Here is a 22,569-nt window from a genome sequence, read left to right on the forward strand (position 1 = left end):
GGGACTAAGGTGGCAACATATTTCAGCAAGAGTGGGCTGGACACATGGTCAACCTTTAACGCCCACTCAGAGATGCAAATAAAGACAATGGCAGACCCTGTGGGTCAGGGAAAGAGTCGGCTTCACTTACCAGGAAAGGGGTGCAGACCCAGGTGAAGGTGCCCACGGCTGACAGGTAGGCGGACTTCTTCAGCACCTTCAGCTCCTCCTGTCGGATGTCCATCACCTTGTCCTTGAACGCCAGCTCCCAGGCATACAGCTTCAGCACCTTGATCCCGTTGAGAATCTCATTCATGAGTTTAATCCGGTTGTCTTTGCTCTTCATGTGCGCCACCTTCACAGACAAGGCCCATCAATACCACGCCTATACCTGGCCACCCACAGCAGCCGTCACAATACCACGCCTGTACCTGGCCACCCACAGCAGCCGTCACAATACCATGCCTGCGCCTGGCTGTCCACATCAGCCATCACAATACCACGCCTGCGCCTGGTTGCCCACGTCAGCCATCACAATACCATACCTATGTCTGGCTGCCCACATCAGCCATCATGTGACATCACTGCCTATACCTTTTATTTCATTGTCCAAGAACTTTTTCAAAAAAATTATTATTAGGACATATTTATCTGAAAGGCAATGTAACAGAGGGCGAGGAGACAGAGTTTCCACCCACCAGCTCACTCCCCAGATGGTCACAATGGCCAGTACTAGGCCAGGCCAGGCCAAAGCTGGGAGCCTGAAACCCCATGTGGGTGGCAAGGGCAACAAGCACTTGGGCCATGCCCTGCCTGCTTTGTCAGGAGCATTAACTGAAAGCTGGTGCTGACAGGGGATGCCGGCATTGCAGGCAGCGGCTTAACGGACTATATCCCAGCACCGGCTCCAGCAACACCACCTGTATAAGATAAGCTTTCCTGTGGGTGGGGCATGGACTCCGCAAATCCTACAAACCCTTCTCGTGACTTTGAGACCCCACACAAGGACCACTCTAGCAAGGCAAGGAGGGGCTGGCATGGTGGTACAAAGGGTTAAGCCACCACCCGTGCTGCCTGGGACACTGGCATCTGACACGAGTGCTGGGTTGAGTTCTAACTGTTGCACTGCCAGCCCAGATCCCCACTAACACACCTGGGGCAGTGGTGACGACAGCCCACGACTGGACACCTGCCACTTCACATAGGAGACCCAGATAAAACGTCATGCCCTCAGCCTAACCCAGCTCCGGCTTCTGTGAGCCTTTAGGGAGTGAACTAGCACATGTAAGATCTCCCTTTTTGTTTCTCTCTCTCTCTCTCTCTCCAACTTAGCCTTTCAAATAAACAAATAAATCTTAAAAAAAAAGAAAGAAAACTGCTTCAGATGCCCACGTCACACATCAGAGTACTGGGGTTCAGTGCCCACCTCTGGTGCCAGCTCCCTGTTGCTGTACACCCTGGGAGGTTGCAGTGAGGGCTCTTACAAGGCAGAAATTTTATTCAAACATCATGTCCAAAGGTCAGAACTGTGGGGAGTGACAGGGATGAGGTCCTAAGGTGGACACTCTGGGAATGAAACCTGGTGGGCAGAGAGACGTGACACTAAAGGCCACCTCAGGAACCTGCCAGCCAGGAGCTATGCAGAAACCTCTTTTCTTTACAGTTACCACCTCCACACACCTCAGGTATTTGGTGATAGCAACAGAAAAAAACACGGAAAAACCGCCACACGCAGGAATAAGGAATCCCTTGGGGGCTCGGTCACACCCCTGCTGTGTCTCAGGTGCACCTGCCAGGGACCAACCACCACAGACCATGGGGAAAGCCTGGACAAAGCCCCTGCCCAGGCTTGTGCATAATGACACGAAAGCCCAGCCGACTCAGCAGCCCAGCAGCAAGCCTGCACATCAGCACTTGCTAAAGCCTCTCCAGGCAATTCTGAGGGCTGAGGACCTTGTGGTGGGGAAGGGGTGTGTAGCTGGGAGCCCCACAGAGCAGACACACACCTGGTAGGTCTTGGTCTTCATCGCTATCACAGCGTTGAAAGGCACCATGAGGATCATCACGGCCACCCCGGCCAGCACGGAAGGACCCAGGTTCTACGGAAGAGAGGAGATGCCTGTTCCCCCGTCGGACTGGAGCGGACGAGGGTCTGAATGGCCTCCTGGTCCAGCCCATGTCCATGCCGCCCACAGCTGCGAGGACATGGAAGTAGCTGCAGTCTCAATCCTCCCAACCCCTTCCAGGATCAGGTATGGCTACAGCCCCTTATCTGACACCCAGGGAGACAGACACTCGTGTGAACGATGGCTTTGGCCTCCCAGGCAGTAAGATGAGTAGAGAACAGGTAAGACAGCCATCACCTCATGCTTCTCCCAGCTTCCAGGCTGTGTACATGTTTGGCCGGCATCTGAGAACGAGGCCATCACAGGGGAGGGGGTTGTTTCCATCATGAATAGACTGGTCCTAGAGTAGCTCCCTGGGCACAGAACTCCCAGCTCATGTGGAACCACCTGCTCCCTTCTGAGAGGCTGGGACACGCTGGGCAGAGGGAGCCCAAGGGGCCAGCCACCCCCCAACACAGCCCTGGTGACGCAGTCTCAAGGGGGCTTTGCTGGGTGATGACACTTTATGCGTGAATGCTCACTTGCGGCTGTCTCTCGGTCACCCAAGCTGGGCAAAGACCACAGGAAGCTTTTTCTGGGTTTCTCCCAGGGACTGGGACCCCTTGCATCTTTATTCTTTGTTAAATTATTTTTATTGACTTGCAGCCATGCATATGACCCTAAGGTGAGGCATGCGAGTCCTGGCAGGTCATAGCACCTGTTGTGAGTCTGGAGGAGGGAGCCACGGGGGCCAGAAGCTGTAGCCCTCGTGGACACTTCCAGGGCAGGCTGGCATGGGGCTCCCCAATTCAGCACACTGATTTTTCAGCACAGGCACCTTGTTGGCTCAGGCTAGACCTTGTTGCCCAAGGAGCAAAGGAAAACCAGTGCTCCAAGCCTTGCGGCTTTGAGATGTGTGGATAAGAGGCTAACCTGTTCTCCCACCCCATCTGCCGACCAGAAGATTCTGTTAAGCGGGCCGAGAAGAGACTGACCTGTGGCTTTGCCCCAGTTTCTAAGCCACACAAACACACACACACACAAACGGATACCTGGAGAGGGTAAGCCGTCACCCCACACCTAGTTGAAACATACGAGGGTACCCCCAAGAGGTCACGAGCAAACAGAATTCCGGTACAGTAAAATGTCCACCCACTCCCCTGCCCACAGTATGCATTTCTGACAAACTTTCTGCCAAGCCTCATGTGCGCAGATTTCAAAAATTTGTGCATCACAACAAGCATATCTCATGCGTGCTCATTTTGAGAACAGTCTGAAGCACCGTGACACACATGCAATAAGATAACACGATTTGTTTCCTTCTACTAAAGGTGTGCTACGAACAAATAGGTGTGTTTGTCCCTTCAAAACCATCACCTTCTGGGGGTGCCACTCCAAGAACCACAAAGATGCTGCTGCCACTCCAGCAGGTATTTCAACGATCCCTGCCCAGCCAACACACATGGTTCCTCTGCAGACCAGAACATCCTGAATCGGTTGCAAGAGCAGCCAAGCACCCAGGTACGCTGCGCACACTTGCACCCCAGGTGCTGGTTCTATGAATGGGACCTGCAGCCCTGGCTGACGTGTCCTCTTTCCTGCGACTGCTGTTATCATCAGGAGTGCCAACTGAAGATGATGCAGTTGAGGCTCAGAACCCCAGCAGAGGAGGAGGAAGGATGAGAGGAGCCACAGATTCTGCGTCAGTCCCACCCCTAGGCTACGCTCGACTCACACACGCAGCCCCTCCCCTCCCCACGGCAAAGGCTGTGGCCTCGGACGTCAGCAGTGCAGCAGTGTGCGACACAGTGATGGTGTGATGCTGACTGACTTTCCCCAACAGCTCCAGGAGCAAGCCTGCAGGTACTGCTGCCAAGAGCGTCCGCTAAGTACTTCTACCCATGGCAGTCCTCGCTGGGGATACAGAGACCACAAACTGCCAGTCCAGAAAGAACTTCTATTTGGGCATTTCAATTCCAATGTGGTTCTTTTCTCTTTGAGTTTTATGACGAGCAATGCTTTCTTGAACTGATGTTCCAGAAACACACACACAAAAAAGTATCACCTACAGTCCAAACAAGCCAACCTCAGGAAATGACATCGTGATAAGGCACGTGAAGTTGCTGCCTGCAACACGTGCATACTAACTACATGAGCACCAGTTGAAGTCTCAGCTGCTCCACTTCCGATGTGACTCTTTGCTAATGCACCTAGAAAAGCAGAAGAGGATGGTCCAGGTACCTGGGCCCCTGTGTGCACACCCGAGACAAGGATGGAGCGCCCGGCTCCTGGCTTCAGTTTAGCCTAGCCCCGGGCCATGGCAGCCATTTAGGGAGGGAACTAGTGCATGGGTTTTCTCTCTCCCGTCACATAAAAGGGAATCTGAGTATTCACTGTATACTGGACCCTGCTGTGGTTGTGACCACAAAGAAGACAAAAGAGAAGTCAGACGCTGTCCACCCACAGATAGCCATGAGGAGAGAAGGGCATAGAGCCCGAGCACAGAGTGAACCACTTTGGAAGGTAACGCCACACCACTTGTTACACCAAAGCCATCACATCCAAAAGAGAGGAACACTGAGGAACTGGGGGTGGAGGGGGGCCTCTGTCACAGGCTTGAAGGACAGACACTATGACACTCTTTGGGAGAGAAGCAAGTACACGAGTGAAGGCCCCTGGGGAGACAGAGCCAGGCACAAGTCATGCGACAGGTCACTCTGCTCAGCATCTCCTTGCTGCCCTGGTTCATGTCCAAGTCCACGTGAGCCACAGCCCTTCTGCTGTGGGAGAGGAAGCGGGACCCAGGCTGGCCATTTCAGGACCACCGCCTCCTGCACCACTCAGACACTCCGCCAGACTGGCCAAGGCAAAGGTAGCCTTGTCCCCGCTGCTCCTGGTATTCTCTGCAAAGATGACCTAACCTCAAAGCTATGGGAGCCACGCAGGGAAATTCCCAGTGAGAACGAAGCCAACCCAGAGGCAAACAGGCCTGAGACATGCCAAGAGGAGAATAAGTTCCTGGATCCACCTGTGCCTGAAGCTGGGACCCTACACTTTCAAAGCATATGCATCCCCAGTGCACGCCCTGCTTGCTTCGGCTATTTTCAGAAGGATTTCTTTGCTGTGCAACTAACAGCCTCTTCACTAACATAATTAGGAACCAAGGAATGAATGTCTTGGTTAGCACTGGGGAAGACACACAGGGGGAGAAGAGACAGTGCGCTGCATGTTGTGGGGTTGTTAATCACACACAATGTCAAGGGAAGGCAAATGCAAACAGGAGCCATGCCACGAGAAGAGGACGAAGCCTGGCCACTCAGGGAAGGAACAAGACGTCCAGGAGTGGGTTCAGGAGACAGCAAAGAAAACATGAATGACAGCAAGACACACCCATAGCTGAGCATGCGTCCATCAGCGATACCCACGTTCCCCAACTCCACCCCTCATGCAAGTCCCTCCCGATGGGCAAAGTAGGGTGTGGGGGCGGGGAAGAGATGATGTCAAACACACACCAGCCACAGGAGGTAGAGAGCAAGTATGACTTGCAGAGGGGCTGACCAGACCATGTTAATGTACGTGGCCAGGTCCATGAACCTCTGGGCGTCCACAGACATGAGGTTGACAATCTCGCCCACCGTGGAGGACTTTCTGGCCGAGTTCGTAATCACCAGGGCCTGCAGGGCAAAGCGGGAGGGGGAGAAGGTTAAGTGTGTCAGGGGATGAACCCTGAACTCTTCTCTCTTTCTCTCTCTCTCCCCGCTCCCCTACTGCATCCTGGGTCAGCCGCCTGGAGGGGAGAGGGGTTATTTCCCAAGCAGCCCCTACCTTGCGGTAGACGGCGCCAACGACAGCCGTCTTGATGCGCATGCCACTCACGAAGCAGATATGGAAGTACTGGTGCAGCACCAGGGTCTGCAGGCAGGTGCTGATGAAGAGCAGTGCCGTGTAGAAGTAGCCCTGCCAGTCAGGGGCCTCGGAGTCATTCACAAACTTGATGAGCAGCCTGTGGGGTGGCAAGCAGAGGGCCCGGGCTGACTGGCGCAGACCCTCTGTACTGGGGCAAGGACAGGGGAGCGCAGACTGGAATGGGTGACCCTCTCAAGCACCACAGGTGGGAGGTCCCACCAAGGAGGCACGTGAGAGCCCAGCGAGGGGCCAGAGGGGTGGTGGAGGGGGAAGGGGCTTACTTTAAGATCTCGGGGCCAGCAAACATCATCAGGTCATGGATGGCCTTGAACAAGGCGCTCATGAGGAAGTAGGGCCCAAAGGTCTTGTACAGGACCTTGAACAAGGAGGGATCCCGCTCCTTCTGGGGTGACTTGACAATCAAAGCCTCCACCTCCTCGTTCACGTCCGTCTTGGAGCTCCCTTTGGACTTGGCGGGCTCCTTGGTGGAGGAATACATGACCTTCGCCGGCTGCCTGGAACAAAAGGAGCGTGAAGGAGTCCCCGGGGCCGGTTGAGCAGGACACACAAGTCACCACATGGGCCCCACTTGGCATACAGGCTGTAGATCTGGCCTTGGGAGTTGTGGGTTTGAAATCTGGCCTGGCTGTTTTCCTTGGCAGGTTTCAATGAACCTCTGTGGGCCTCAGCTGGTTCATCTGTAAACTGGGACCAAAGCAGCCCTGTACCTTATGAGGCTGCTGCAAAAAGTGAGTTCAGGAATGCCAGCCCTGCCCTGCTGGCTTCCTGATGGAACTTTAAGGGAGCGATGATGGACAGCCAGGACCATCCTGAGAAAGGGACAGAGTTGGAAAACCTTGGGTGAGAGCCAGGCACTGGCTAGGAAGCCCACATTTCATGCAGAAGAACCTGGGCTCATCACCCAGCTTCCTCTGGCAGCTTCCTGCCAACGCGGACCCCAGGAGGCCGCAGGTGATGGTTCCTAGGCACTGTCACAGGGAATCTGGACTGAGCTCCAGCCCCAGTCACGGGGTGGGGAGCATATGGAGAACAGACTAACAAACGGGAGTGCTCTCTGCCTTTTAAAGCAATGAATGAGTAAATAAAATTTATTTTTTTTAAAGGTGGAAGAATCATACTTGCCGAGTTCAAAACTTACTATGTAACAAGCACAACCAAGACAAGCACAAGAGGGGCCGACATTGTGGCACAGCAAGTAAAACAGCAGGCTTCTGTTTCTAATCCCAGCTGACCCTCTTCTGATCCAGCTCTCTGCTAATGCAGCTGAGAAAACAGCAGAGTGCCTGAGCCCCCTGCACCCATGAGGGAGACTTAGAAGAAGCCCTTGGCTCCTGAGATTTGGTATGGCCCAGCCTTGGCTGCCATACAGGGAGTGAATCACCTGGATGGAAGATCTTTGTCTTTCTCTCTCTGCCTTTCAAGTGAATGCATCTTATATAAATATATAAATAAAAGCCCACAAATAAATCCAACTGCTTTTTGAAAAAGGTTATCAGGTTCATTCAACAGGATAATGGTTATCAACAGGATAACTGAGCTCGGCTAAAATGGGCCCCCGAACCAAGCCTCCTGGTAGCTTCCAAGGTCCCCAGAGAGTCCTCTCCTATGGAGCACAGTAGTGACAACAGCATCCCTCCCAAGGCTAGGTCCCAGAACTCTCTGCCTCCCCCAGTCATGTGTTCTACACACAACCAACAGCCCATCCTGAGCAGTCGCGCTCTATCACCGGTGAACCCACGACAAGCCCTCGCTAACAGGCGGTACGAACTCACCAGCTGTATGCAGCCCCAAAGCAGATGATGCAGGCCCAGGTAAGGACAACAACAGCCCTGGCCGCTAACGTGATGGCAACTTCACCAGAGACCCTAAGCCAGGACTGACCACCTAGGCTAGCCTGTCATATAGCAGTAAATACTGACACAGTGCAGCTTTCCCCTCCCAACATGGAGCCAGACACTCTCAGTGGGTTAAGCCACTGCTGGAGAGGCCGATGTCCCGTATCGGTGTGCCGGAGACAGAGTCCCAGCTCCTCTGAGTCCTGTCCAGCATCCTGCTAATTTGCCTGAGAAGCAGCAGCAAAGGGCCCATGTACTTGGGTGCCCCTTGCCTGCAAACCTGGATGGAGTTCCTGGCTCCTGGCTTTGGCCTGGCCTGGTACCAGCTGTGGTGGGCACTTCAAGAATTCAAGGCTTTTTCTCCACCTCATCCCCTGTACTTGTCACTGCCTTTCAAACAAAAATGAATACACTGTTAAGCACACACACACACACACACACACACACTGGAGTGCTTGGGTCCAACACTCCACTCTGCTCCCAAGTCCAGCTTCCTGCTAACGCACACCCCAGAATGGAAGGCAGGGATAGTCTGTGATAACCTCTCACCTACAACAGAGGCCTGCGATGAGTTCCTGGTGGCCAACTTCAGCCCCAGTCCAGTTCTGGCCATTGCAGGCATTTGGGGCGCAAACCCTTTGATGGGACTAGGTTGCGACTATCAGTCCCATAGGTTTCGACTCTATCAGTCCTGTCCAGATAACCCAGAAATCTTATTCCCACCTTAAAACTCTTGGAAGATTTACTTGTTTACTTGAAAAGTAGCAGGACAAAGAGGGTTATCTTCTATCTTCCACATACTGGTTCACTCCCTAAGTGAGCCATGGGAGATGAACTGCCACGTGGGGTTGTCTGGAGGAACTGATGTTTAAGCTGAGGCTTCAAGACTGGGGAGGAAAAGTATGGCCCAGGCAGATTGAACAGAACAAACCTTGCATCCAAGGGCTTCACGGGGGCCAGGGCAGGTGGCAGGGCAGGGTGAGCAGGACAGGGGCTTTGAAGTTTATGTCACAGGAGGTCACTGGCTGGGACAAGCTGCCTGCATTAGACCCCATAAAACCCAGGCTGGGAGTCAAACTGCGACGGCTTTCGCTCATACTCTGCAGCACGTTTTGCTCATGTTACCAGGCCTGAGCAATCGGGATGAGCGAAGACAGACCAACCCAGTTAGGGACACAGCCTGAGAGTGAAGATGCCAATCCCCGGGACGTCATCCTTATACAAAAAAAAAGGGGAACCTGAAGTACAGCCATCGGAAATGCCCACCGTGCAGTACATGCGGTTTCTGTCCTCCGGCCCTTGGCTGTCCACAAGACAAACATTCCTGCTCGTTGGGATGCTGGCTCTATTTTATGAGATGGGGTGCTGCCCATTGAAGGCAGTTAAACTGGACTGTGATTTTGTCCCAAGCGAAGAGGAATGGAGCACCATGAGAAGTCTCAGAAAAGCTCATGTCCAATGGCTACACATAGTGAATAACCTATGCAGGAACTCCAAAAGCTGTCAGCTCCAAGCCTAACCTTTAATTCCATCTTCCATGACATTTCTCAAGTCCCTTCCTGCTACGGATGCCTTGGTCACCTGAGACATAAGATCCTTACCCTTCTGCTGAGGCAAAAGCAAAGAATCTGAAAGGTGATCCTCATGAAATAAAATTCTGTATTTTTTTTAATATCTCGTGAGCCTGACCTTTAAATCCATAACTGTGGTTTTTGGACTATCATGAGTGGATGGGTGGGTCTGGTTATAGTCGCCACCCAGGATTTCCACAGGCGGAAGGTACTTGTTCAGGCTGACATGAGCATACTTCTAGAAACCACTGCTGGGAGTGTCAACCTCACCTTGACCTTATAAGTCCTTGCAGGGAGAATATCAACCCAGCTGGACATTGGGCAACAATTTAGAAACCAATGCAAATGGCACAAGGTGGAATTCTTGCACATCCTTTTTCTCTCTCAAAACTAGAGGTTCCCAAGGAAGTCTGCTTTGCCCAGTGATCTGTAGAGTCCCGGGTACCACAGCCTCTACTCCTACTGTTGCCAACTGCATGTGACAGCTCTGGGCAGCAATATCCCAGCAGGTACCCAAGCAGGTGGAAAGACCACCTGAGTGACTTCCATCTTCAGATGAAAACCCATACGCCTTTGTACGTTTAAGTATACTCTGACTTGAACATTTCACTTTACGGCAACCACTGTGCAAACTGAGGGAAGGTTGTATTTTACTGGGGATTTTACAGACTACGGTCACCCCACTGTCAAACCTCACCGCTGTGGTCCACTGGGGTGAAGCCATCACTGACGACACCTGCATCCTGTATCGCAACACCACATTCAAGTCCCGGCTGCTTCACTTCCCAGCCAGCTCATGCTGGCAGGAGGATGGCCTGGGTGTCTGGGCCCCTGGATGGAGAGGAGACCTGACCGGTGACGCAGGCTGTTTGTTGGAGCCATCCGGGAGTCAACCAGCAGATTCTCTCCTCCTCTGCTTTTCAAATACATAAAATGAATGTTTAAAAAAAAAAAAAATCATTGTTCCCAGTGTGATGGCTCAGTGGCTAAAATCCTTGCCTTGCATGTGCCAGGACCCCATATGGGCACGGGTTCAAGTCCAGGTTGCTCCACATCCCATCCAGCTCCCTGCTTGTGGCCTGCGAAAGCAGCTAAGGACAGCCCAAGGCCTTGGGACCCTGCATCCATGTGGTAGACCTGGAAGAAGCTCCTGGCTCCTGGCTCCAGATCAGCTCAGCTTCAGCCATTGAGGCTACTTGGGGAGTGAACCAGCAGACAGATCTTTTTCCATCTCCTTCTCTGTATATCTGTTTTTCCAAGGAAAATAAATCTTAAAAAAACAAAAACAAAAAACAAAAAACAAAAACACACCTCATCATTGCTGAGGATGCTGTCGCTGCTGTGAGAGTACTTTGGCTCTCAGGAACCATAGAGGGGTAGGGTGCGACTGGTGCAGGTTCCAGCATGGACACTGTGACATGTGGCACTGGGCTTTTTAGGCCCTGGTGCCTGGGGACCCCACAGGTGCTGACAAGCTCCTCAAGGAATGCAGGAGAGGTAGCATGGGGCAGCGCACTCCAGGACCCAAGGTCAGGCCCAAGGACGGCTCCTCCCTGCGTCTTTTTGTGTCATTTCTGGTTTGTGCTATTTACATTCCTCTGTGGAAAACAGACAAGGGGGAAGGTGCTGGCCCTTTCTCTGTGACAAGCTCACTTATACATGACAAGCTCACTTCAGGAAGTCCACAGAAAAGGGAACTCAAAGGGGAATTTATTTTGCTGCAAACCTCATTTTCTACAAACACGTTGAGGAACCTCCTTGTGCATTCTGATGTCACAATTTTCTGCACCAAAACCAAGTTGCCTTTTCACCCCATTATTCCACAAACACCTTGAAATACCTCCGCACTCACACTGCAGTGGGCCACAGCACACAGCCACTGCAGATGTCCACAAAACCATCCACACAAGGCGATGAACTTGGCTGTGTTTTAAAAAGGCCACCGTCAGCTCTCCCACCCACCTCCTGCCTGCACCCCGTCCCTTGGGGATGTCATTTATGTCTGAGCTCTCCAGAGTCACACACGTAAGAATGCAGCAGTGTGGACACTTTCCAGCCTGGGGTCTTGCACTTGGCGTCATCATGCTGGGTAGTCACCCATCCTGGCTCTTGCATGGCAGACAAAGTCTATGCCAACTTCTTCTCCTAGCAGTGAGGAGGTTGCTGATATGCTGCCTCTGTTTTTCTTCAGAAAGACAAAAACAAAGTGCAGGGATGCAGAACCATTTCCTATCCTGGCTTGGGAGGAACCTTGAACCAAGACAAACTGGATTCTGAGAGGGTGCTATAGCGGCCAAGAAACCTAGGCTGGCCTCCTCTGCAGGGTTCACTGCCCATGCACCTGCCCTGAGGACCCGCTTAACCCCAGGGCAGCCCAGGGGGCCACTACAACACAGAAACTACAGCATGTCACCACCTGCTCTTCTCCAACCCAGGGAATTTCATGGATACACTGGTGCCACCAGTGATGTTACAGTGTGGGACAGCCCATGTTCCAGCCTGCAGTGCCTGCACCCAGGGCTGCTTGCACCTAGAGGAATCGGGCGACGGCTCAAGGACTGAGTTTCCTGCCACCGACATGGGAGACTCTGAGCAAGTTCAATGCTTCTGGCTTCAGCTCGGCTCTGGGAGTAAACCAGAAAATGAAGGATCTCTATCAGCATTTCTCTGCCTTTCAAGAAAAATGAAAATTAAAATATAACATAAAAAAGTCTGTCTACCACGGCACAGAAGACCGCTGCAAACACTCCTCCTACTCCACTTTCCGCCTGCACCTCAGGATAGTCGTACTGGCTGTTCCTTCCAGCTGGAAACCCCCATTCCCAGATACACACACAGCCTGCTCCCTCCACTGTCTCTGGGAGGCCAGCCCTGACCACTCAGTCACTCACAGCAGCGACTCCTTCCCACGTGCTTTCAACACATCAGACTGCCCACGTCCCGGCTCTCACACGTCATGCAAACAGCAGAAAACAAGCACCTGTTAGGGAGATGGGTATCCCTCCCACCACTTGGAGGCAGCGGCTGAGCCAAGCAGCTACTTGGAGTCCAAGCAGCCAGTGAGGCATGGCCACAAAGGGGGCCTTCTCACAAGGCAGGAAGCGGGCACGATGGTGAATTTCAGCCTCCCTGGGTAGGCAGGAAGCTCATACATACCTCCTGGATTTGGCACATTCCTTCTTCCAGTTCTTCACCAAAACAGGTACCACCTGCTCTGACGTGTCCTCCTTGTTTAGAGACCACAGGTCGCTGTCCTTCAGGGGATGGCGATAACCCCGCACCATCAGCCTGAGGCCGGGACACAATTGGGCAGGTGATGAGTGGCAGGGATGAAAAATGGAGGGTGGTGGGGCTCACTGCACGCACGCACACACACACACACACACACACAGAGCCACTGGTCTGTCCTCCACAACATGGCCACCACCCCCATACCCAACAACACACACACCACCTGCCCCCAGTCCCCAAAGCTGCTAGTCTGCTCTCCACTGCATGGTCACCACCTTATGACCGAGGGCAGCCACCAGACAGCTGAAGAAAATCCCAACACAGATCAATGGACATCAGGGCACGGGATGTAACCATTGCTCAGTCTTCAGGAAAGAAGAGGTCTCGGGTTCTTAAGAGCTGTGTACGTAACATTGAGGAGCAGCCGGCACCATGGCACTGCGGGTTAACTTGCCATCTGCGACACCAGCTACACATAGTGGATCCCCAGTTTTGGGGGCTGGCTACTCTTTTTGAGCCGGGTCCCTGCTAATGCACCTGGGAGAGCGGCAGAGAGACAGGCCCCCGCACCCGTGTGGGAAACAGAGCATACATACTCTCTCTTGTTCCACGCTTCCTCCTCTGTTCTATAATGCTTAGGCCCCTAGGTGCTGCAGGTTTTAGATTATTTTATATGTTTTTTCTTTCTTTTTTAAGATTTGTTTTTATTGGAAAGCCAGATATACAGAGAGGAGGAGAGACAGAAAGATCCTCCATTCACTGGTTTGCTCTCCAAGTGGCTGCAACGGTCAGAGTTGAACCAATCCAAAGGGAGGAGCCAGGAGCTTTTTCAGGGTCTCCTCTTGGGGGTTTCCTGACCAGCTGCTTTCCCAGGCCACAAGCAGGGAGCTGGAAGGGAAGTGGAGCAGCCAGGACACAAACCGGCTCCCATATCCTGGTACATGCAAGGCAAGGATTTTAGCCATTGAGCCGTTGTGCTAGGCCCCAGCTACTCCACTTTTAATCCAGCTTCCTCCTAATGTGCCTGGGCCCCTGCCACCCATGTGAGAGACCTGAATGGAGTTCCTGGCTTTGGCCCAGCCCAGCTCTGGTTGCACTGACATTCCAAGAGTCAATGAGCAGAAGGAGATTCTCTCTTCGTCTCTCCCTCTAACCTTTCAGAATGATTTTTAAAACTACATCTGGGGCCCAGTCCATTTACCTAGCTTTTACAATGTACTAGCTATTCCAAGTACTCCTGGGATAACTCAGAGTATACCAGAGGATGTTGTAATTCACACGCAAATGCTACGCCATTTCATACAATGGACTAGAGCGTCTGGACTTTTCATATCCATGGGGATTCCTGGAACCAATTCCCTAAGGCTACTAAGGGATAACTAATTTTTTTGTGAGCTTGACAGAAAAAAACCCAAAGCCTCTACAGCACAGTGCATAGCCAACCCAGACAAGGCCTTTCCGAGCATCAAGGCACTCAGGGTTCCTGAGTTTTCCTACCTGAGGTCATGAACTTGGGGGATGGGGCTGGTGTCTGAGAGCATACATCTAGCGCAGGCACAGCCAGGACACAGGAGTGTCTGCAGACGAAGGAGGCACCCACCCAGAGCCCAGGGCCCAGGACACAGGGGTGTCTGCAGACTAGGGAGGCACCCACCCAGAGCCCAGGGCCCAGGACACAGGGGTGTCTGCAGACGAGGGAGGTGCCCACCCAGTGCCCAGCCTTACTCACCCTGTAATCCACCAGAAGGTGATCCTGGAAAGGAAGGAGGCGCCGGACTCCGGGCAGGGATTCTGTGGGACATAACACATAGGGCGTTAGAGAATCACCCTGTGGGTGAGGCCAGGATCGGGCAGCGGGTGACGGTCTTCCTTAGGAACATCGGCTGTGCACTGACCTGTGCCACACACGGAGAGGAGAAAGTAGCTCAGCCAGCAAATATGGCAAACTCAGGGCAACAGGCCAAACCTCTGAGCTAGTGTTACTATCATCTCTCCTTTATTCATCCTCCGTTCATTGAACAAGCGGCCAGTCACTGACAGCCCACGAAGGGCCAGGCATTACTCCATGAAGTACATATCCACGCGGCCTTCTGTCTCCCACAGAACTCCACAGACGCGGCATCGCTGCCACCTTGACTACATGTACTTGCTCGTTCATCAACCCAGTGTTCCCAAGCAGCTGTTCCACACACGCCAGAGCCAACGTGACATGTCAAGGTCCACCACAGTAATGACACCTGTCCCTACTCTCTACTAGCCGATTCTGGTGTCTGCACGAGACATTGGGGATCTCACTTGAGCTTCGTTTACCAGTTCGTGAGGCAGGCCACAGAGAGACGTGGAGGCAAAGGACCTCGCACAAGGCCCCACTGCTGAGAGGGGCAGGGACAGGACGGAAGCTTCCAACAGGTTCCAGAAAGACAGGGGATTCCAAGCACCACACAAAACAGCTGTAAAACTGCAATGGTGACCTGGGCCTTGCAACCGGGGCTGACCTAGTCTCCTGGTGTCCCACAGCCATCACACAGAGAGGACAAGGAAGAGTAGAAGTGAGCTGTGTGTGCAAAGACCCCGGGGCCTCAAAGGAAACCCTGTAGACTCCAGGAACAAGGAGGGGGACCAAGCATGTCAGTCTGCATCCAAATGGCAACGGGAGGTCATGAAACAAGCCTACACACAAGAGAGCCACCAGGGCCACAAAGCAGCCACAGCGAAGGCTTTATTTCCAAAGAGCAAGGTGAGCATCATCATATGAGGATGGGATCTGCAGCCAAGGATGCCCCGCCTCTGGCAGACGGAATATGCTCAGAGAGCCGGACCAGATGGTGGACTCCAATGAAGTGGTCCTCTATTCTGGCCAGGAAAGAGCCAAATGGACACCAGATCCAGGCCCTAGCCCCCAGATGCCCAGGGAGCCAGCTCAGCCCGAAACCAGGCTGTGGAGATTCTGGTTTTGGTTTAGACTTACAGCATATCCTTGTCAAAGTTGCGAGGCAAGAGATGACACATGTAAATTCTCCAATACCTTTCCCACCCTACAGCGAAAAAAAAAAAACAGTAGAGGGCCCAGGGCGATGGCTCAATTGGCTAACATTGGCTAAAACCTCCTTGCAAATGCTCTGGGATCCCATATGGGCACTGGTTCATATCCCGGCAGCTCCACTTCTCATCCAGCTCCCTGCTTGTGACCTGGGAAAGCAGTGGAGGATGGCCCAAAGCCTTGGAACCCTGTATCCGTGTGGGAGACCCGGAAGAAGCTCCTGGCTTTGGATCGGCTCAGCTCTGGCGGTTGTGACCACTTGTGGAGTGAACCAGCAGATGGAAGATTGCTGTCTCTCCTCTGTGTAAATCTGACTTTCCAAAAAAATAAATAAATCTTAAAAAAAGAGGAAAGAAACCAGAAAGCAGCAGGAGTCACCCATGGAGGTTCCCCATCGGCCATACACAGGTCACCCTGTGCAGGTCAAATGCAAAAATTACATTGCGTGCACTTAAACACTCTCACTGTCATTGATAGGGAAACAAGCAACATTTCAGCATGGCCATTAAACTTTTGAGGAATATAAGTTAGAAACACATTCTGACAAAATTTTTTTTTTTTTTTAATAAAAACAGAGAGATGAGAGTGAACCGAGTCAGTGGTTTGAAAACGGAACAAAGCATTTCTCCACCCAACTCCTATCTTTGCTGCAAGGGAGCTGACCCTACAGTGGTCGGGGAGTTGAGGGGGAAATATCTAGCTAAGGAAGAAACGTATATTACAGTGCTCTACAGTGCTTTCATAAACCACCCTTCAACCACAGCGCATAGAAATATTGGGCAATTCTAAAGATCTACCTGTGTTTTTAGGTCAGATCACTATATTACACATTTTTAAAGATTTATTTCTTGGGCAGCTAAAGTCCTCGCCTTGAACGCCATGGGATCCCATATGGGCACTGGTTCTAATCCCGGCCGCTCCACTTTCATCCAGCTCCCTGCTTGTGGCCTGGGAAAGCAGTCGAGGACGGCCCAATGCCTTGGGACTCTGCACCCATGTGGAAGACCCGGAAGAGGTTCCAGGTTCCCGGCTTCGGATCGGCGCGCACCGGCCCGTTGCGGCTCACTTGGGGAGTGAATCATCGGACGGAAGATCTTCCTCTCTGTCTCTCCTCCTCTCTGTATATCTGACTTTGTAATAAAAATAAATAAATCTTAAAAAAAAAAAAGAGAGATTTATTTCATGTTTATTTGAAAGGTTGAGTTACAGAGAGGGAGGGAGAGCGAGATCTCCCATCCACTGACTCACTCCCTAAACGGGCCGCACTGGCTAGGAGGCTGGACCAGGCCAAAGGCAAGGCTCTGGAAACCTACCTGGCTTTCCCTCGTGGCTGTCAGGGACCCAAGTACTGGGGCCATCTTTTGCTGCTTCCACATGGAGCTGGATCAGAAGCAGAACAGCTGAGACTTGAACCAGCGCATACATGGCATACTGGCATCAAAAGTAGCACTATGACCCACTGTGTCACACTATCCCCTCCTGCAAAAATTGTTTTTTAAATCCTTGGGTGAGCACTGGAGTGCAGCAGGGAAAGCCACCTTTGAGGATGTCAGCATACCATTTTGCAGTACCAGTTCAAATCCTGAGCTCCTTCCAAGCCAAGTGCATCAGTTCCCTGATAATGCGCCTGGCCAGGCAGCAGAAAATGGCCCAAGTGCCTGGGCCCCTACCAGGTCATTTGGGGAGCGAATCAGAAGGAAGATCTGTGGCTTTGTCCATTGAGTCAACTTCTAAAACAATACAACAAACACATCCTTATCTTGCAGATAACATCACTGGAGAAAGTGGGGTAAAGGACATACAGTAGCTCTACCACTTCTGTATTTCTCTGAGTCAAACTATTTTTAAAAGTTACTAAACACTTGAAAAAAAAAAAGGGTAGATGCAGGTAGTCCAGATAGACCAAAGGCCAGCTGGGCTTGGGTTCCAACCCTGTCTCTGCTGTCTTTCTTCTAGCTCCAGGCCCTGGAACAACCCCCCAGAACCTCATAGCCCTGATTTCATATGCAGGAAATGAGTGTGGTGGTACCCCCTGCTCAGGAGCTCTGGCAGGATGGCCAGCTGGGATGGGTGACCCCAAGTTCTCCAGAACTGTGCTGAAGACTGGAGCTTTTGCACCCCAAGGCAATGACATTGCTCAGGGAGGCGATGGCAGCAGCTTGGCTTAGCAAGTTGGACAGTGTCTCACCAGGGTTGATGCTGTCCTGCCCCCGACCCTGCCTACTGCCCCGGTCAGCCCAGGGGGTTGATTGCCAGCTCCACTTCACCTGCAGCCCCCATGTCCTGCCCATGCTGCAATGTGAAGGAGCTGGTGGACTGAGGGTGGCATAGGGTACACAGACGGCTGCGGTTCACTGACAACTTGGGCAAATATTAATGAAGACTTGGTGGCAAAGTGCTGGGGACAGCAGGGTGATGAGACAGCGAGGTCTCCTGAGCTATGCAGCTCTCTGCCTTTAGGGGAGGCAGAGTTAAAATAAGCAAACCAAGATGCAAACACAGAACTAGAATCTGTGAGCCTGTCAACAAGGGACAAAAGCAGGGTGTCACACAGGGAAGGGAAGGTGGGGGGAGGGCAGTTCCAAGATGAGGCAAAAACGTGTCCTGGGAACTCCACGTGGGCCGAGCGGGACCCCCATGGGCATGTAACATGGTGTGGTGCTGACATAGGACCTGGACACGTCCCCTGGGTTCAAATCATCTCCAGATGTCCTGGAATCCCTAACAGCATGGGCAGTGAATAACTAGCCACTAATGAACATGTAGGGTACAGGGATGAGCCAAAAGTCCTATACCTGCTCAGAACAAATGCAATCTTCTAAAGATTTACTGGAAAAGCAGAGCTGGGGGACAGGGGGAAAAGACACAGCAAGCAAGCTAGCTAGCAAGCTTTAAGCCTCTGGTTCACTCTTTGAATGACCATGGCTGGGACAGACTGCAGCCAGAAGCTCCATCCAGGTCTCCCCTGTGGGTGACGGGGGCACAGGATGTCACACCATTTTCTGTTGCTTTCCCAGACACACTAGCAGGGAGCTGGACTCAAACTGGTGCTCCTATCCTAGGCAGTGGATTAACCGGCCATGTCTTAATGCCAGCCCCATAGACATGATTTCTTTTGCAAATATTTCCAGTGCTCACTTGGCTGAATCCACAGATACAGAACCTGGACAGTGAACACTGACTGCAACAGAGCCGAGGGCACGGGGAGCAAAAGTGCGTGAATCCTAGTCCTGCTGGTAACTAGCCACGTGACCATGGGCAAATTCCTTAGTGGCGATACACATGAAATGAGCGAGAGGTCCAACATGTGACACAGTGGGTGAGATAGCCACCTGTGATGCTGTTCCCATATGGACACCAGTTCGAGTGTCACTGTTTTGGATCCAGCTCCATATTTACATGCCTGGGAAAGCAGTGCAAGAGGGCTCTGCCACTCCTGAGGAAACAAAACAGAGATCCTGGTTCATGGCTTTGGCCTCACCTAGCCTCAGCCACTGCAGTCATCTGAGGAGGAACCAGTGGAAAGGTCTCTTTCTCTTCTGTAACTTGTCTTACAAATAAGTAGATGATTTTTTAAAATAAAAATAATGACCCGGCAAGATGGCTCATTGGCTGAAGTCCTTGCCCTGCACATGCCAGGATCGCATAGGGTTCATGTCTCAACTGTTTCACTTCCCATCCAGCTCCCTGCTTGTGGCCTAGGAAAGCAGTCGAGGACAGACCAAAGCCTTGGGACCCTACACCCATGGGAGACGCCAAAGAAGCTCCTGGTTCCTGGCTTCGAATCAGCTCAGCTCCAGCCATTGAGGCTACTTGGGGAGTGAACCAGTGGATGGAGAACCTTTTTGTCTGCCTCTCCTCTCTGTAAATCTGCCTTTCCAATAAAAATAAATAAATCTTTTTTAAAAATCGACAGACTGGCCCTTCAGAGAGAAACTCAACCACTCCAACTTACATGGACCCTCCCAACAAGCCCCTGGGGACATGGAGACTCCCAAAAGATGAAACCAGGCATCCCAAGTTGACCTCCAGCTTCCAAACCCAGTCTTCTCTCAGCCTTGGCATCAATGTGGAAGATGCAAACAGCCTGTGAAGGCCAACCCACAAGGCTGTGTGCAGCTCAGCAAGGCCCTGAGGCCACCCCGGGCACAGCGGAGTGCATAGGCACCAGGAGGAAGCCAATCTGCATCCTGGACCAGACGCTCATGGTGCCCCTCTGCGCCCTGGGAGAACCTGGCCGAGTGTCTCCCCAGACCTGCCCCCTCCTCCACAGGCGGACATGGACGGTCGGGTTATCTGAAGTTACAGACACAGAGGCCAACATGGAGTTCCTCTTTGTTGGTGGCCAAGGCAGCACTCTTTCGGCTGGGTTCCAGAAGTCTCTATCTGACACAGAAAAGAATGGTTGGATGACAAAGATAACCAAGCTTTTGAAGGAGCCAGGGAGAGGGAAAACAGAGTTCAGGAGGTAATGACCCAAGCCGGTCCCACACCACTGAAACCCTGGACAACATCCTGAGGTCATGTGTGCAGGGGAGGTACATTGCCTGCTGGGGGACTCCCAGACCGGGAACGCGACTGGTCATATTCATTTGGAAATGAAAGTCTCGAGAGCAGGTCCTGGCTGGGGTGGAAGAGCCAGCTTGATTGACATGAAGAGAGTGAGCTGCAGACACTAGATGTTTGGCACCAGGGGACTGGACCAGAATCCCTATGGTTTACAGCGACTTAGTACAACGGCCCCAGGCAGGACTCCCTCAGCCAGCGGAGCACCAGAGTCTACTAGCACCTCAGCGTTTATGTCAAAAACATGATCCCTGTGTGTGTGTGGCAGCCTCCTCTTAGCCCAAGCAATCTCCAAGCATACCCCCAAGCCAAGAGTGTCTCACAGGTTCCCATCAGTCAGGTGGGTCTTCCCAGCCTCCAGCCCAAAGTTCCCACCCTTGACCTCTCATCCAGGGCACCCTGGCTCTTCTGGTCCCTTCCACTTCTGCTTGGGCTCCCCAGACATGCTCCCCACCAAGCTCTGCCCACTGCTGGGCCAAGCCCATGCCAGAACCTCAATCAGAAGACTCCCCGCCACCTCCCCGGCCTCCTTCCAGCCTCCAGCACTAGCCAGGAGTCCTTCCTTCGACTGTGGGGCACAGCTTCCATCCTGTCACACACCCCCAAACTGGAGCCCCAGGCTAAGCTGAGGACCACACCTGGGCAGCCAGAGCCCTCACTCAGCTTCCAATGGAGGGGATGATGAGGGTCGGGGGTGGGGGTGGGGGGTGGGAAGATGGAGTGGGTGGAGGGGCCTCTCTGGCAGTTGCTGCCTGATCCCAATCCCGCCCAATCCCGCCTAATCCCGCCCTTGTCTCCACAGCAGGGGTCCAGTTCAGCTTGGCTGGACCCTGAATTCTCAAACAATGGAAAGGAGGAAGGAGAAGGGAAGAGGAAGTTCAAGATTAGGCTCCTTGGTGTGTGTGGGGGGGAGGGCAAGATGGAAGGAGCACAGATGATCATGAATGGGTACCAGGAAACTTCCTCCCCTCCCACTTCCACTGCGCATCCTGACAGGGGCTTCAGGTAGTCACATCAAACAATAGTCACTTGACATCAGGAATGTCGCCAGATGTAAGAGAGGACAGACGGGAACTCAAGGAAGACAATGAAGCCTTGAGTTTCAGAAACTGAACACCAAAGCCAGTTGCCTGGACATACATGTAACCAAAGCCCTGAAGCAAACTGGGAACTGCATCTGCCCAGTGCTGGCCATGTGGGTCGCCACGCACACCCTTGTGTTGGTGTGAACTGCTCGCAGTCACCGTTCATGAGAAAATTCCTCCTGTTACCAGAAGCTCAAGCAGCTTCTGCTAAATCACTCAATGATTTGAGCCATGAACCTCCAGGGGCAGAGGAGGGGGCTGTACACAGGTCCGGGGCTGGGGACAAGACTGCATTCCAAACAAGTTTCCTTGGGATGCACAGCCCACACCGCTGGTCCAAGGACCCCACTAGGAAAGGGGGATCTACCAAGTGGCCTTACAAGGCTTCCTTGCCCCTATCTACAGATTCCCTACCCTGAGGAGTGGCAGCAGCATTAGCCATATAGGATAGGGCCTGGAACCAACAGGAGACTCCCTCCCACTGCCGAGCCCTGGGAGGCATGGTCAGCCATGGCCTGGCTCCCAGGACGGATGGGAGGAGCCCCACCCAGACGCCAGGCCAGGCCCAGAATAGCCATCTGAGTCACGCAGTGGGTGCGGGGCCAGTGGGGGAGGCCAACCCACTGTGTGACTCAGCACTTGGGCAGCGGCCCCGCCTGACCCTGACACTCCAAGGCAGGGCCGGGACCACTGTCTGAGGTTGGGTGCATCACGTGACTGCCCAATGGCAGAGTGGCTAGACAGTCCCAATCTTCCAGGCTGCCTGTGGCCTGAGCCCAGCGTGTGACAAGGATACTAGCAGAGAAGACCCCACACAGCACCCTCTCTGTGTCACAGATCTCTGACTCAGGCCAGGCAACAGCAAAGGCAGCCACAGTGCACATTAAGGAAGGAAATGCCAAAGCTGGCCAAAGGAAGGGCAACTTTGCCCAGGGTTGTAAATCTAGCTGATCTTGTCCTGCCTGAGCCTACCTGCTCCGCCTTCATCTCAGGGGCAGTTAGCTGGCTACTGCCCTGCTGACCCCAGCGGAACCCAAGCCTCAGGGGCATTTCTCAAGGAGGGCCAGGATGTCATCGCCCTCCTCAGCCCGCTGTGCACTGTCCCCCATCTAGGGGAAGGATCCTTATGTCCACTTCCCTTGTCCCAGGCTGATGCACATGACTGCCCTGACCATGGGGCATGGCAGGAGACACTGTGTGCCAACTAGGATTTGGTCATAAAATCCAATG

The 22,569-nt window shown here is 52.9% G+C and overlaps 1 protein-coding gene across 2 annotated transcripts in view; it reads right to left on the bottom strand.

Moving 5' to 3' along the window:
- Positions 1-22,569, bottom strand: part of ABCC1 (ATP binding cassette subfamily C member 1) — a 108,818-nt gene that overhangs the window by 38,364 nt on the left and 47,885 nt on the right. Inside the window, exons 6-12 of one of the 2 annotated variants that reach the window (XM_058680872.1) lie at positions 14,378-14,439; positions 12,574-12,705; positions 6,272-6,505; positions 5,910-6,087; positions 5,597-5,758; positions 1,986-2,078; positions 131-334 (exon numbers count right to left, since the gene is read on the bottom strand). In XM_058680872.1, the coding sequence (XP_058536855.1) occupies positions 131-334; positions 1,986-2,078; positions 5,597-5,758; positions 5,910-6,087; positions 6,272-6,505; positions 12,574-12,705; positions 14,378-14,439 (1,065 nt within the window). Of the gene's footprint in view, positions 1-130; positions 335-1,985; positions 2,079-5,596; positions 5,759-5,909; positions 6,088-6,271; positions 6,506-12,573; positions 12,706-14,377; positions 14,440-22,569 lie in introns of those variants that run through there. The other variant, XM_058680873.1, reaches the window with a different exon arrangement.

Source organism: Ochotona princeps, chromosome 24 (assembly GCF_030435755.1).
Source record: "Ochotona princeps isolate mOchPri1 chromosome 24, mOchPri1.hap1, whole genome shotgun sequence".
Taxonomy (NCBI): domain Eukaryota; kingdom Metazoa; phylum Chordata; class Mammalia; order Lagomorpha; family Ochotonidae; genus Ochotona; species Ochotona princeps.